Source organism: Adiantum capillus-veneris, chromosome 2 (assembly GCF_014529385.1).
Source record: "Adiantum capillus-veneris isolate H3 chromosome 2, ASM1452938v2, whole genome shotgun sequence".
Classification (NCBI taxonomy): Eukaryota; Viridiplantae; Streptophyta; class Polypodiopsida; order Polypodiales; family Pteridaceae; genus Adiantum; species Adiantum capillus-veneris.
In genome coordinates, this window is record NC_140932.1 from 30,294,882 (window position 1) to 30,310,054 (window position 15,173).

The following is a 15,173-nucleotide window of genomic DNA, read 5'->3' on the forward strand; positions in this document are numbered from 1 at the left end:
GAATCCGCATCGTGGCTTGCGCCACTTGATGAACTCCCACGATCTTTGGGTGGTTCGGTCTTCGAGGCTAGGACTTGGGCAAGCAATTCTTGAGTGCGTAGCTCCCTTCGAGCTTCACGCTCGGCCTCCAAGGCCGCGGCTCGTGCTGCCGCTTCCTCCTTCCTTAGTTCTTTTCTTTCTTTTCTTGCGTCGCGCTCGCGTTCGAAAGCAAGGAGCTTGTCTTCTTGTTGTGAGGCAAGTCTGGCGTTTCTTTCGTCGCGCTCGCGGTCCTTGGCTACTTGCTCACGGTCCTTAGCTTCTTGTTCACGGTCCTTAGCTGCACGGTCCGCTCTCAATGAGTGAAAAGAGACACAAGGGGGGGCTGGACAAGCCCTTCTTTCTTGGGATTCCTGTCACTCTTCAACAAAACACGATTAGGAATTGACACGCCCAAGAGAACTTGGGTTCGTGCGACCTCAACAAGCAAAAAAAAATTATGTGGTTCTTGGGTTCTTTCCTTGAGTGATACAGAACACTGCCAAAGCTCTGATACCAATGTTATGTGCTGCGGAATGATTGTTTGCGCTTTGCTCAAGATGAGTGATCCATATTTACTCAAGGGTTCCTTTTTAGTTCTTATGGAAGGGAGAGCCTTCCGTTCTTAACGAAGAGTGCTATGATCACAACACAAAGTGAATGGACACTGTGCGTGAAAGTGTATGAGACTGAGAGAAAGAGAGAAAAGAGATACGACACCCGAGAGTTTGTAAAACCCTCCTCCGAAGGCCCCACTCTCGTCAGCGAGAGCGGTCTAACTTTGATTGCACAAAGGTGTACAACGACGATGCATGGACTGATGCAACGGGGTCTATGTCAGTGACGATGATGATGACTTTAGGGCTGAAATTGGTCTTCTTCTATCTGCTGTCCACAAGGGGAAGATGCTGAGGTTCTAGGTGATCTTGAGTCTGATTCGAATGGCTGAAAATCTCTGTTTTTGTCGAGGGTTCTTGGTTGAATAAAAACGCTAATCAAGCCAAGCTTTTGCTGCGTTTTGCTGCTATGTTCGTATGCTGAAAACGCTGATGAACTGCAAGTTAGGGCAGCGTTTTAATGGGCTGAAATCCCTGCTGTAATCACTGTCATGGGCTGCGTTTTTCAAGGGCTGAAAGCTGATGTAAAACGTTGGTTCTGCAATCCCAAAAACGTTGGGCTTTGGGGCTGCCTGAAGAGGGTAAAAACGCCAGGCAAGGGAGCACTTGGATGGCGATGGCTGAAACTGGGGAAACGCCAAGGGATGGCTCTGCTGTGAAGGAAACGCCAAGGGATGGGAGGCTTGACCTAATGCTGAAAACACTAGGGGTGCTGAGGAGGGGGGTACTGCTGAGAAGTTGCCTGTTGAGCGGGAAGCTCCTGCTGCCTCTTCTACTGTGGAGTGCTAGCTTTGGGTTGCTTATATATTAACTTACCCAATTTGCCCTACTGACTACCCAACAAAAGTCACTTAATAAATAAGTGAAAAATGTCAAAAATAGGGAAAATGGGATAAAGTCACTTGAAAAATCCCCAAACTGACTCTGATGGAATCTGATGGAAATGCTTATGCTTATGCAGTGTGCAACCAGAGGATATGCATCTATACTGAGTGACTGGGCATGCACGGTCTACGAATAGACTCACAAAAGTGCCAGATCACTTCTCATCTAAACTGACTTGATTGACGGGAACCCTGTTATGGTGTAGCTTGTCCACGGACACATAGGGTTGGATGTGTCACGTGACACATCAACTTGACCATCATCTCCATAGGGTTTGGTACACTTTGTGGCGTAGATGGCGAAGGGGGAGGGTTGGAAAAAGCTCTTGGTGGAGAAAACTCTTCGTCGCCTCTCTCATGCTCATCACCTGAGTGCGAAGTATCCATTCCACTTCGGGTGACGACCATGCACTATGATCTTTGGTTCTTCAGTTCACAAGGAACTTGGGGTCTTGAGGGTCTTGGGTTCTTGGATTCTTGAGGTTCTTGAGGGTCTTGAGGTTTTCTTTCGCTTGCAAACCGTGTTTGAGAAGGATCTTCTCTTCACCCGAGTTCTACTCCTTTCCGCGGGCGTACCCCTTAGTGGCCTTGCGCTCACACCAAGGTTGCTTTTTCCCACCTCACGTCGATTGGCCGGCCGCTAAGTGCACGGTCCGCTCTTAATGAGTGAAAAGAGACACAAGGGGAGGCTAAACAAGCCCTTCTTTCCTGGGATTCCTGTCACTCTTCAGAAACACGATTAGGAATCGACACGCACAAGCGAACTTGGGTTCATGCGACCTCAACAAGCAAAAAAAATTCTTGTGATTCTTGTGGTTCTTTCCTTGAGTGATACTGAACACTGCCAAAGCTCTGATACCAATGTAAGGTGCAGCGGAATGAATGTTCTTCTTTCTCAAGATGAGTGATCCATATTTGCTCAAGGTTCCTTTTAGTTCTTCTGGAAGGGAGAGCCTTCCGTTCTTAATGGATAGTGCTATGATCACGAACAAAGTGAGTGGACACTGTGCGTGCAAGTGTATGAGACTGAGAGATAGAGAGATGAGAGATACGACACCAGAGACGTTGTAAAACCCTCCTCCGAAGGCCCCACTCTCGTGGGCGAGAGTGGTCTACTATTGATTGCACAAATGGGTACAATGATGATGCATGGAAACTGATGCAACTCGGGGCTATGTCGGTGACGACGACGGGGATGACGACGATGACCTAAGGGCTGAAATCTGCAAGCTTTGCACTGCTGTCCAAAAACGCTAACTGCTGCATTTTCGGGGCTGTTTTGGACTGCTGAAAAACGCAGGTTTGGTTGTGTTTACGAGGCTGATTTGGCTTGACAAAAACACTAATGCCGGCAGGGTCTTAGGGCTGAAAAAATGCTGTTTTACCTGCTGCAAAAACGCTGATCTACCTGCTGTGATCTATGGCTGAAAACGCTGCTGAAATTGCAGCCTTCTGAAGGTGATGAAAACGCTATGTATCTGCTACCTTTAGGGCTGCTGATGCAGATCAAAAACGCTAGGCTGCTGGGTCTTTGTGGCGATGCAAATCTTAGGCAAAAACGCCAGGCTGGGGAAGCTGGGTAAAAACGCTAGGTGAAGGAAGCTGGGAAAAAACGCTAGGTAAGGGAATCTATTGCTTGGAGGGGAAAGTCCACCAAGGTTCTTGTGAGAAGTTGCCTGCTGAGCTTGGCTCCCGTTGCCTCTTCTGCCAAATAGTGCTAGCTTGGGTTTGCTTATATATTAACTTACCCAATTTGCCCTCCCTACTTCCCAACAAAAGTCACTTAAAAATAATAAGTGAAAAATGTCAAAAATAGGTAAAATAGGCTAAAGTCACTAGAAAATTCCCCTGACTGATTCTAATGGATTCTAATGGCAATGCTTATGATCATGTTGTGTGCAACCAGAGGATATGCATCTATACTAAGTGACTGGGCATACACGATCTACGAATAGACTCACAAAAGTGCCAGATCACTTCTAACCTAGACTGACTGAATCCTATTATGTTGTAGCTTGTCCACGGACACATAGGGTTGGATGTGTCAAGTGACAAGTCTCTACCATGCAAGAGCTTATGGACCATGCCGCAGTCGGCTACAAGCTCATGAAAGGAAAGTTGGAGTTCACCACAGAAGTAACTCAGGCCACTAACCAGAACTCCCGGCAACAACGAACAAATTCTCGAGAATCCCGTGAAAACCAACCTCAATGGCCTCGTTTGACACAACGTCAACGAGACGCCTTGTTACAAGAAGGCCGATGCTTCGAATGTTTCCAAACAGGGCATACGTTCAATACATGTCTTGAGCGAGCCTCGACGTCCTCAGTGCAACCTTCTGCTCCCACGACAAACAGATCCCCGCGGCCACCTCCGGCCAAGAAGGCTAGACCTGCTATTGGACTAGTACCCGATATTTATGGTATACAACTCGAGAGTTTTAATGAATTATGCAGAGCTTATGGAAAAGTCGACGGCTTGAAATCCCTTATTTTCTTTGGCCCCGGAGCTATGGAGAACTTCATCCATCCAAAATTCTTGAAGCAGATGCACTTTAATTATGATGCAGAGGGTGGAGAAATTAAAGCTGAGCTAGCCACGGGGCAAACTCAAAAAGTGGTACCACTCATTGGTGCACTTCCAGTGACTATACAAGATTATCATGGAAAAGCTGATTTCCACATTATGAAGTTGGGCAATTGCGACATTCTCTTGGGCATGCCCTAGCACGACAAGAATGATGCAACTCTCCAGGTGCGCAACCGAACCATCACCGTGATGCAGAAGGGCAAGCCCGTTGCCCTCAAAGTGCGATTGTCCGAACAAAACCCTGAATGACCTCTCTAGTTGTTTTCTAGTTAGATACTTTTGAACATTGTTTAAGAAAGTATTGTTTGAACTTTGTTTGAAATGGATGCTATCTGTTTTAAACCTGTCTTGGTGCCGATTTGAAATGTTTGACTCTGGTTTCAATACTGGTTTCGTTGATTGGTGATTTTTACTCCCGGGTGGAGAAGTGAGAAATATTGTTTTGGCATTGTTTGAACCTTGGAACGATGCAGGCCGATGCCTGGGGAGCGTTTGGTTGTATGCTTGAACCTCCGAGCGACGCAGACTGCGGTCTGGGGAGCCGTTTGGTTGTACAGTCCTCTGAGCTCATGGCCCGGACCTTTTTAGGTTATTTGCGGGGAGAGTGACGAGGTAGTCGTTGAGTAGCTTCATACCGCAAACCGTTTGTCTCGGGGGAGTGCTCAACGGCGTTGTTTGTTGTCACGTGGCACATTCAACCCTATGTGTCCGTGGACAAGCTACAGCATGACCAGGGTTCAGTTCCGTCAAGTCAGTCTAGAATAGGAAGTGATCTGACACTTTTGTGAGTCTGTTCGCAGACCGTGCATGACCAGTCACTTAGATTAGATATACCTAGATGAATCCAGGATAAGCCCAGATTCACCCTTGAAGGAAAGTGCAAGGTATAGACCCATGGTAGTCACCCACAAGACAATATAACCATCAGCTCTATCATGCATAGTATTGACTAAATACCACGACATCCCCACTAACGTCGTCAGTGCTCAATAGTGGGTGTAGAACTAGGTACTAACATATGCTCCCCAACACAACACACACCACACGCACACACACCTGAGCATACACCAACACAAAATTCAGCGTGCTTCGTTTCTGTCATGACTCCGGAGATCAAGGGCAGACTCGGCCATAATGAAGCCTACCACTAACAGAAGCATTAAATCAGAAAAATTAGTCACTTCGATTAGATGCATATCCTCCGATTGCACACAGCATGATCATCAGCATTCCCATCAGAATCCATCCGGGGAATTTTCCAGTGCATTAAACCTATTTTCCCTATTTTTGACATTTTTCACTTATTAATTTAAGTGACTTTTGTTGGAAACTGAGTAGGGCAAATTGGGTAAGTTAAAATATAAGCAAACCAAAGTTAGCACTTTCTGGCAGAAGAGGCAGCAGGAGCACCATTGCTCAACAGGCAACTTCTCAGCAAGAACCCTTGGTGGCGTTTTCTCCTCCAAGCAAAGACTCCCCTAGCCCTAGCGTTTTTCCATCAAGCATCTGTCGCCTGAAGACATCAGCCATAGCGTTTTCCGCAAGCAGCAGCATCACCATAGTCCCCCAATCACTAGCGTTTTCATCAAGGCTCCACCGCAAGACAACCTCAGCCCCTAGCGTTTCCTAGAACCCCAATCGCCCCCTTTTGGCATGGCGATTTCAGCAGGTAAAGCACCAGAAGGTTTTCAGCCTTGACCGCCATAAAGACCAGCAGTTTTCAGCCATCAAAGAGCAGCACCCATCAGCATTTTTGGTCCCGATGATATTCAGCCAGTAGCGTTTTTGGGACAGCAGCAATTCAGCCTCAGATTTCAGCCAATAGCGTTTTTGGACAGCAATACCGAAGCGTCAGTTTTCAGCCCTTAGATCGGTCTCGCCATCCCCGTCGTCATCGTCGATCTAGCCTAAACTTGCATCAGTTACATGCATCCACTTTGTAGCAGTTTGTGCAATCGATAGTAGACCACTCTCGCCACCAAGTGTCACGTGACACATCCCAACCCTGTGTGTCCGTGGACAAGCTACACCACAGCAGGGTTCAGTCAGTCCAGTCAGTTGAGATTAGCAATGATCTGGCACTTTTGTGAGTCTATTCGTAGACTGTGCATGCCCAGTCACTTAGCATAGATGCATATCCTCCGGTTGCACACAGCATGATCATCGGAATTCCCATCAAAATCCATTAGCATCAGTTAGGGGGATTTTCCAATGTATTTAGCCTATTTTCCTATTTATTGGTTATTTTCACTTATTATTTTTAAGTGACTTTCCAACAAAAGTAGGTAGGGCAATTTTGCTAAGTTAATATATAAGCAAACCCAAGTTAGCACTATCTGGCAGAAGAGGCAGCAGGAGCTTCCCGCTCAACAGGCAACTTCTCAGCAGTACCCCCCTCACCATCAAGATCCATCGCCATCCTTGCCTAGCCTTGGCGTTTTTCACAGCATCAGCCTCGTCTTGAAGTTTCCCCCTTCTGACGACAGTTCCTACAGTACCATTCAGCCCAACGTTGTTCTTGCAAAAACGCTATACTTCAGCCAGCGTTTTTCTTGCCAAAAACGCAAGCCAGCCCAACAGCAGATCTCAGCATTTTGGTCCCTGCCCCTTCAGCGTTTTGTCAAGCAACCACTAACACTAGGATACCTACAGCCTCAGCGTTTTTACAGCAGAGATTCGGCCTTGAAGAAAACGCAGGTTTTCAGCCATGACACAGTAGCAGATTCCCCCCAAGTTGGTTGCAGCAGATGCTCCCCCATTTTCAGCCATAAAAATGCAGCCAAAACAGTCATTTTCAGCCACCAAAACAGTCCCCGAATTCAGCGATTAGAAGATCACAGATTTCAGCCATCAAATCGTCGTCGTCATCACCGTCGTCGTCATCGGCATAGTCCCATTGCATCTGTCCATTGCATACGCATTGTACACCTTTGTGCAATCAAAGTATCAGTCTCATTCACTTGCACGCACAATATCCACTCATCTTGAGAAAATACAACATTCATTCCGCTGCACCTAACATTGGTATCAGAGCTTTGGAAGTGTTCTGCATTACTCAAGGAAAGAACCACAAGAACCACAAGAATTTTTTTTGCTTGTTGCGGTCGCACGAACCCAAGTTTACTTGGGCGTGGCAATTCCTAATCGTGTTTTGTTGAAGAGTGACAGGAATCCCAAGAAAGAAGGGCTTGTCCAGCCTCCCCTTGTGTCTCTTTTTTCCATAGTAACAGGGGACGCCCTTTTTCGGGCTTCCTGTCCCCACTTGCCGTCCCACCATCTTTTTTACACTAAAAATCCATTTGAGCGCCGTCCCCCGTTCCCTGTCCCGGAATGCGTCCCTTGTGACTATGCTTTTTTCACTCATTGAGAGCGGACCGTGCACTTAGCGGCCGGCCAATCGACGTGAGGTGGGAAAAAGCAACCTTGGTGTAAGCGCAAGGCCGCCAAGGGGTGCGCCCGCAGAAAAGGGTAGAACTCGGGTGAAGAGAACATCCTTCTCCAACGCGATTTGCAAGCAAAAGAAAACCTCAAGAACCCAAGACCCTCAAGACTCAAGAACCTCAAGAACCCAAGATTCTCACGAATCAAGGACCTCAAGAACCTCAAGACCCTCAAGACCCAAGTTCCTCGCGAGCTTAAGAACCCAAGATCATAGTGCATCGTCGTCACCCGAAGTGGAATGGATACTTCGCATACAGGTGATGAGCATGAGAGAGGCGACGAAGACTCGTCCCCACTCGGAGATGATTTCTTCAACCCTCCCCCTTCGCCATCTACGCCACCAAGTGCACCAGACCCTATGGAAGCAATGGTCAAGCAGATGATGGCCATGATGGATAGACAGGAAGACAAGCGCCTTGCTTTAGAACGCGAGCGCCTTGCTCAGGACCGTGAGCGCAACGACAGAATTGCAAGAATGGCCGCAAACCAAGCAACCAAGGACCGTGAGCGCGACGACAGAATTGCAAGAATGGCCGCAGACCAAGCAGCCAAGGACCGCGAACGCGACGAAAGAAATGCAAGACTTGCCGCACAACAAGAAGAAAATCGACTTGCTCTCGAACGCGAGCGCGATGCACGAAATGAACGAAAAGCAGAAAAGGACGCCGAGCGTGAAGCTCAAAGGGAGCTTCGCAATCAAGAATTTATTGCCAAAATCCTAGCCTCGAAGATCGAACCACCCAAAGATCGTGGGAGTTCGTCAAGTGGCGCAAGCCACGACGCGGATTCCAACCATCCAGTTACAGAAAAGTTGACTTTCAGTAAGTATGACAGTAAGATGGATGCTACAGTTATTCATTCTTGGTTGCATCAATTTAATGCTTATTTTGCGACAACTAAGAAGACAGGAAATAGCAAAGTTTTGACGGCAGCTATGTACCTTGCCGGTGATGCCATCAATTGGTACCACGCATGGCAAGAGGCACAGCTATCCGCGCACCTAGAGGCAGCCGACGATTTCACGCCCCTCTCTTTTAATTGGGCTGATTTCCAAGACAAGCTCAAGGCGCGGTTTATGCCACCTCAGTACCTTGCACGATTGAAGGACGATTGGCGCGCTCTCAAGCAAAATGGTATGCCGGTTATGTCTTTTTCTAATCGTGTTTTGCAGCTAGGTACCCAATTACGCATGTCGGATGATGAGCGCAAAGAGGCTTTTCTCTTTGGATTGGACGAGTATATCAAGTACGATGTCGAGGTATTCGATCCAATCCATCTCAACAAGGCGGTAGCGATTGCTCTCGCACAGGAGATGAAGCACAAAAAGGGAAAGCCTAAGGAGAACAAGACTTCCACAAGTACCTCGTAGACTTCTCAGAACCTGCAGAACGGTAAGAATGGTAAGAATGATAACTCTTCTAACCAATCTTCCAACAGTCTCTCATCAAAGAATTCTTCCAATGAATCTAAGGGTAAGGCTAACACACCTGCTAAACCTAAGCTTACTCCAGATGAAAAAGTAGCACAAGGAATTGTAGGAGGATACATCACTTCGGAAGAACAACGCACTTATTCTAAGGAAGGTCGTTGTTTTCATTATCACATTAAGGGTCACATAAAAAGAACATGTCCTAAGCTTGAATCGAATGAATCTAAAGAACCCACAGCACCCACAACATTTGTCAATGCAATGAATGATAACACGTTTGTGCCCAAAGTTTCTCAGGACCCTCCCATTGATGATTCTCTCATTAAATGTTATGGTCGCACGTCGGGGCACCATTTTGTCATATTGTTTGACCCAGGTAGTATGCATGATGTGATCAGTCCCTCTCTTGTTGAGAGAGCCCGCCTCGAAGTTAGTCTGAGATCTCCTATCGAGGTCTCTGGCTTTCTTCCTGGTATGGACGCTCTCATCACGAAGGAGTGCCTTGATGTGTTGTTTGCAATTCAACAAACTGCCTTCACTAGAAGATTTGTTGTTTCTCCTCTCTCGGGATGTGATATGATTTTTGGCATGAAATGGTTTCGTGAAATAAACCCTCTCGTTGATTGGGAGGCTAGCACTTTAACTCTCAATGCCAAAAGTGATTCTTCTACTGTCTTTCATGGAATGGACACTGCTCCTTCTCCATCTCTCATTGCTAATATGCAGGACAAGGTTGAAAGGATTCGGGATAAGGAGATTCTCTCAATCTCTTTTTCTCCACAGCATGACACACAGGATTTGCATGATTATGAGAAGCATGATGATTTGAAGGATAATGATTTGGATGAAAAAGACAAGCATGATGAATTGCATGAAGAAGATGTGATTGTTCACCAAGATGAGGTGTTAGTGGATGCTTTTTCTAGCGAAGCTAACCTCGTTGCAGATTCGATCAATCACGAAGAATCGATCTTGGCTCTTGAGCCTAGGTCCCAAGAACCCCTTCAAGAAGAACCGATCTTGGCTCTCGAGCCTTGGTCCAAAGAACCATCACAGGAAGTATTGTGTGTTCGCATGATTGATACGCACGCATTGTTCGAGTGTTTCATTCGTGAAGGTTTCCTGTATTTTAGTCAACATCGTTATGTGATCCCTTTTCCTAGGCATGACATATTGTATGTTGAGCATGTTTCTCTCATGGATGAGCATGAATGTATACGGATTGTCCATGAAAAGCTGAAAAGTTTGTATGTAAGGAAGTCGCATTCCATGTCTCTTCCTTGGCATGACACAGGTTCCGAACGAGCACATGATAGTATGAGCACCAAGCATGGGCATTTCCATTGTGATTTGCCACAATTGATTGATTTCGATCAAACAGAAAAGATACGAGCGCATTGTTTGCATGTGTTGGATGTACGGGTTGTCACTCCGTCTCTATGTTCATCTACATTGTATACACAATCTGTAGAGAAGACTAGATTTTTTTCCTTCACTTTACATGGAATGGATATGTTCATGGTTTTGTGTTGGAGATGGTTTCAGGACTTTTCAGAAATAGAGATTCTTGAAGACGAAACAAGCAGGACTCTAAACAAAGTTGAAGCATCAAAGGAGCCACAGAAGACTTTGAGTCGCTTTCGGCGCGGCCCAAAGAAGCAAGCGTTGCAGACCTTTATGAAATTCAAGTACCGCACGACCCACACAGCAGAGTGGGCCGGCGAAGAGTCCCTTCCAGGATTCCGGATGCTATTGGCGATCTCCCTCGACGCCATACAGTTCGGTACCAGTACCTCACTTTGAAAAGGAGGGGATGTCATGTGACACATCCCAACCCTATGTGTCCGTGGACAAGCTACACCATAGTAGGGTTCAGTCAGTCCACTCAGTTGAGATTAGCAATGATCTGGCACTTTTGTGAGTCTATTCATAGACCGTGCATGCCCAGTCACTTAGCATAGATGCATATCCTCCGGTTGTCCACAGCATGATCATCGAAATTCCCATCAGAATCCATTAGCATCAATTAGGGGAATTTTCCAGTGCATTTAGCCTATTTTCCGATTTATTGATTATTTTCACTTATTATTTTTAAGTGACTTTCCAACAAAAGTAGGTAGGGCAATTTTGCTAAGTTAATATATAAGCACACCCAAGTTAGCACTATCTGGCAGAAGAGGCAGCAGGAGCTTCTCACTCAACAGGCAACTTCTCAGCAGTACCCCCTCACCATCAAGATCCATCGCCATCCTTGCCTAGCCTTGGCGTTTTTCACAGCATCAGCCTCGTCTTGAAGTTTCCCCTTTCTGGCGACAGTTCCTACAGTACCATTCAGCCCAGCGTTGTTCTTGCAAAAACGCTATACTTCAGCCAGCGTTTTTCTTGCCAAAAACGCAAGCCAGCCCAACAGCAAATCTCAGCGTTTTGGTCCCTGCCCCTTCAGCGTTTTGTCAAGCAACCACTAACGCTAGGATACCTGCAGCCTCAGCGTTTTTACAGTAGAGATTCAACCTTGAAGAAAATGCAGGTTTTCAGCCATGACACAGTAGCAAATTCCCCCCAAGTTGGTTGCAGCAGATGCTCCCCCATTTTCAGCCATAAAAACGCAGCCAAAACAGTCATTTTCAGCCACCAAAACAGTCCCCGAATTCAGCGATTAGAAGATCACAGATTTCAGCCATCAAGTCGTCGTCGTCGTCATCGGCATAGTCCCATTGCATCTGTCCATTGCATACGCATTGTACACCTTTGTGCAATCAAAGTAGACCACTCTCGCCAACGAGAGTGGGGCCTTCGAAGGAGGGTTTTGCAACCTTTCGGGTGTCGTATCTCTTCTCTCTCCTTCTCTCAGTCTCATTCACTTGCACGCACAATATCCACTCACTTTGTTCGTGATCATAGCACTCTCCATAAGACGGAAGGCTCTCTCCTTCCCTAAGAACTAAAAGAAACCTTGAGCAATAAAGATCACTAATCTTGAGAAAATACAACATTCATTCCGCTGCACCTTACACCGAGAGTGGGGCCTTCGGAGGAGGGTTTTTACAACGTCTCTAATGTCGTATTCTTTTCTCTCTATCTCTCAGTCTCAGCACCTTCATGCACAGTGTCTATTCACTTTGTTTGTGTTCATTGCACTCTCTCACTAAAGCAACGGAAGGCTCACCCTGCCATAAGTAAAAGGAACCTTGAGCACAGTTCAGAGCACTCATCTTGAGCAAAGGTTCAAACATTCATTCCGTTGCACCTTACATTTGTTATGTCTTGTAATATACATATGTGAGCATTTGTGTTGCATTGTGATGTGTCAATTACGGGATATTCCTAATTGGATGAGATTTCCTGGGTATGTAATTTTAGTGCATCAAGACACCCGTGGAAGATCAGTACGGTCTCGGTGTGATGGCTAATTTTACTACGCCGGAATATCAAGAGTTCCGATCTGGACGAAAGGAGAAGCTAACTCCTTGATCAAAACAGCCGAAAGGAGAAGCTAACTCCTTGATCAAAAGTTTCCGAGGGATATTCCGAGGGACAATCAGTTTGCTCTTTTTATTAAGGAGTTAGTTTCTCCCGAGAGCAGAACTCTAACCCTAATTTCTGCCAAAAACCCTAACTACTGCAACCCTAATTCTGGAAACCCTAACCCTAAAACCTGCAAACCCTAATTCTGGAAACCCTAACTCTAAAACTGCAAAAACCCTAACCCTAACCCTAAGGGCAACAGGGAAATTTCCGAAAATTGCGATGGCTGATGACGTGGCAGGCTGTACGGAATTCCGTGATTTACGCTGGCAGCTTTTTGGCTTTGCTTTTGGACCAGATGCTTTTAAGTTTGAAGGCTTTTCACTGTAATAGCTTTTTAGGCCAAGGGCCTTTAAATAAGAGGTTAGGGCTGATTCTCTGGCATGCTTCCTGGCGAAGGTGCAAAGTCTCGAGTACCGGCTTGTATTGTGTTGATGCAATATAAAGAAATACCGAAAGGGTCGCCAAGGTTTGGGGCCAATACTCTCTAGGGTGGAATTCCGCCACTCCGTGTCGCGTGTCGTCTCTCTCTTTCGTTCAATTGTTAATTAAGTGCTAAAAGTCTGTTAAGTCTGCTCCTCTCTATTGGCACGTGGTGCCCGTCTTGTGACAATAATCCCTCCAAAGGAGAATTCTAACAAGATCAAATTGTGTGGATTTTCGAGCTCTTAATAAAACAAGATGGAATTCAACTCCATTCATTGCGGGGGTACTCAAAGATGTGGCAAGATTGCACCCTACAGCTTTATGGATAAGTTTAGCAATTAAGTAGCAACTCACCCTGTTGATTACCCTTTTGTCACACCTTTGGGTACTTTCATCCACTAAAACACTGTGTTCGGACTCAAGAATATTCCCTCCTCTTTGAATTAGGTGGTCTACGCTATTATCAGGCCATTTCTCCTCCAGTCTCTTAAATTTTTAAGGGGCAACTTCTCTGGTCTCAATGCTCTTCACTTCTGGCCCCTGTGGTTGAGCATCTCTCTCAGCTGAACACAATCGTCAAAAAATGTCATACTGAAGGTTTAGAAATTAGCCCCACTGAGTATCATCTTTGGCAACAAAAGGTACACTTATTGGTCATATAGTGTCAAATAAAAGGTCTGGCTGAAAAGGTCGTTGCTATTCTACCATTACTTCGCTACCGTTACCTCACCCATCCCACCCTGACAGTGCAGAACTTTGTCTTGCACACCTGCGATCATAAGCAGTTTGTTCGCATGCATGTCGACATTGGTAGGGCTTCAACTAGACTTGCCTCTGCCTCTGTGCTGTTTCCATGGTCTGACCATCTAGGAGGCAGAAGTGTTCAAGTTTCTCAAGCACAAGCTTACTTGAGCCACTATATTGGCAGCTACTGATTCATCTATTATCTTCCATGTCCACATACATTTTAAGCTGTTGGTGCAGTACTTACGCAGCCCAGTGAAGAGCTGCTGAAGAAGGAAGGGGCATTCAGACTGTTTCATTGTTCCATTCAAGGCTACTTACACTCGATGTGGCTCACAGGACGCAAACCTGACTGGGCAAGACCAACCAAAGGGATCTTCCACAATAACCTTGGAAAAAAACAAGAGGGAACTAGAAACAAGAACTCTAGTAACCAGCAGATGAAAGAGGGATAAGCTTCCTCCCAAAGTATATTCTGCAGAAACCTCTGACAGGAACTTAATACAGCGGCTTTGGAGTTACTCATTCGGCTGGACTCTCTAAGGGACACGGGTGAGTTTCAATTGATGGATGGATTTTCATATACTGAGGTCTGGGTTAGATCAAAAAGTGGAAATACATAGTGCATGCATAGTGCCGAAGATTGGTCTTCAAGTGGAGAAAGTGTTTCCAAGAAATTCATTAAGTTATTCCATATTAATGGTGCTTGTGAAGCAGAGTTGAGAAGCGTTCTTGCTCACAATGGTATCCGGGACATTGGGAAGGGGTGGCATGGAATGGAGAGGATGAGCGTGGAGGTGACTGCACATTAAATTTCAATTCTGACAAGAAACATTGAAAAAGAAATGCTGGTTGGCTTGACTTACAACTCTCTGCCCTGGTGATGAGAATGCTTGTCCTCGATCCCTTTCTGCTCTTCTTTGGACTCACCCTTTACAGCAAGTGCAGGTTCGCTCTCCGACTCAGCATTCTGAAGCTCCAAGGCAAGTTTCATTTCGTCGTATTTCTTCGCCAACTTATGTGCAAAACTCTCCTGCTTTATGGGGATGAGCATCGTAGGAGAAAGCTCCGGAGCATCTCCAAACTTTTCTTGCCGGTTCGCGTTTCTCAGCCTCCGTTTCAGCATTTTGAAGATGGTGATGGCGATGAAGATGCTTGTCAGGTGGTCTGAACTCTCTCGCCCGCGAGCAGGTACAAAATTGAAACCCGCCCAGGGAAAATTTTGTGACTAGGTAAAGAAGAAAATTTCACGGCATAAATAAAGATTTGAGATACAAATAAAGGAAGAGCATAAACAAGGTTGTCTAAAGTAGACCAGGACACTGCCATTGGGCCTACTCATACTCAATGGCATACTCATACTGGCACAATAAAAAAACAATCTCTTGGTCAAACCTTGCAACTCTCTCCTCATTCCATAGGCCATAGGGAAGGTGGGCATTGGGCACTTGGGAAGTCCCCCCCCCCCCCACACACACACACACACACACACGAAGAACCCCC

At 46.1% G+C, this 15,173-nt stretch overlaps 1 protein-coding gene across 3 annotated transcripts in view; it reads right to left on the reverse strand.

The window, feature by feature from the left end:
* LOC147462578 (uncharacterized) overlaps positions 1–14,925 on the reverse strand; it is a 78,142-nt gene extending 63,217 nt beyond the window's left edge. Inside the window, exon 1 of one of the 3 annotated variants that reach the window (XM_086526713.1) lies at positions 14,537–14,925. In XM_086526713.1, the coding sequence (XP_086382839.1) occupies positions 14,537–14,796 (260 nt within the window). In that variant the 5' untranslated portion in view covers positions 14,797–14,925. The remainder of the gene's footprint in view (positions 1–14,536) is intronic. The other 2 variants (XM_086526698.1, XM_086526706.1) reach the window with 2 other exon arrangements.
* Positions 14,926–15,173: the final 248 nt, after the last annotated feature.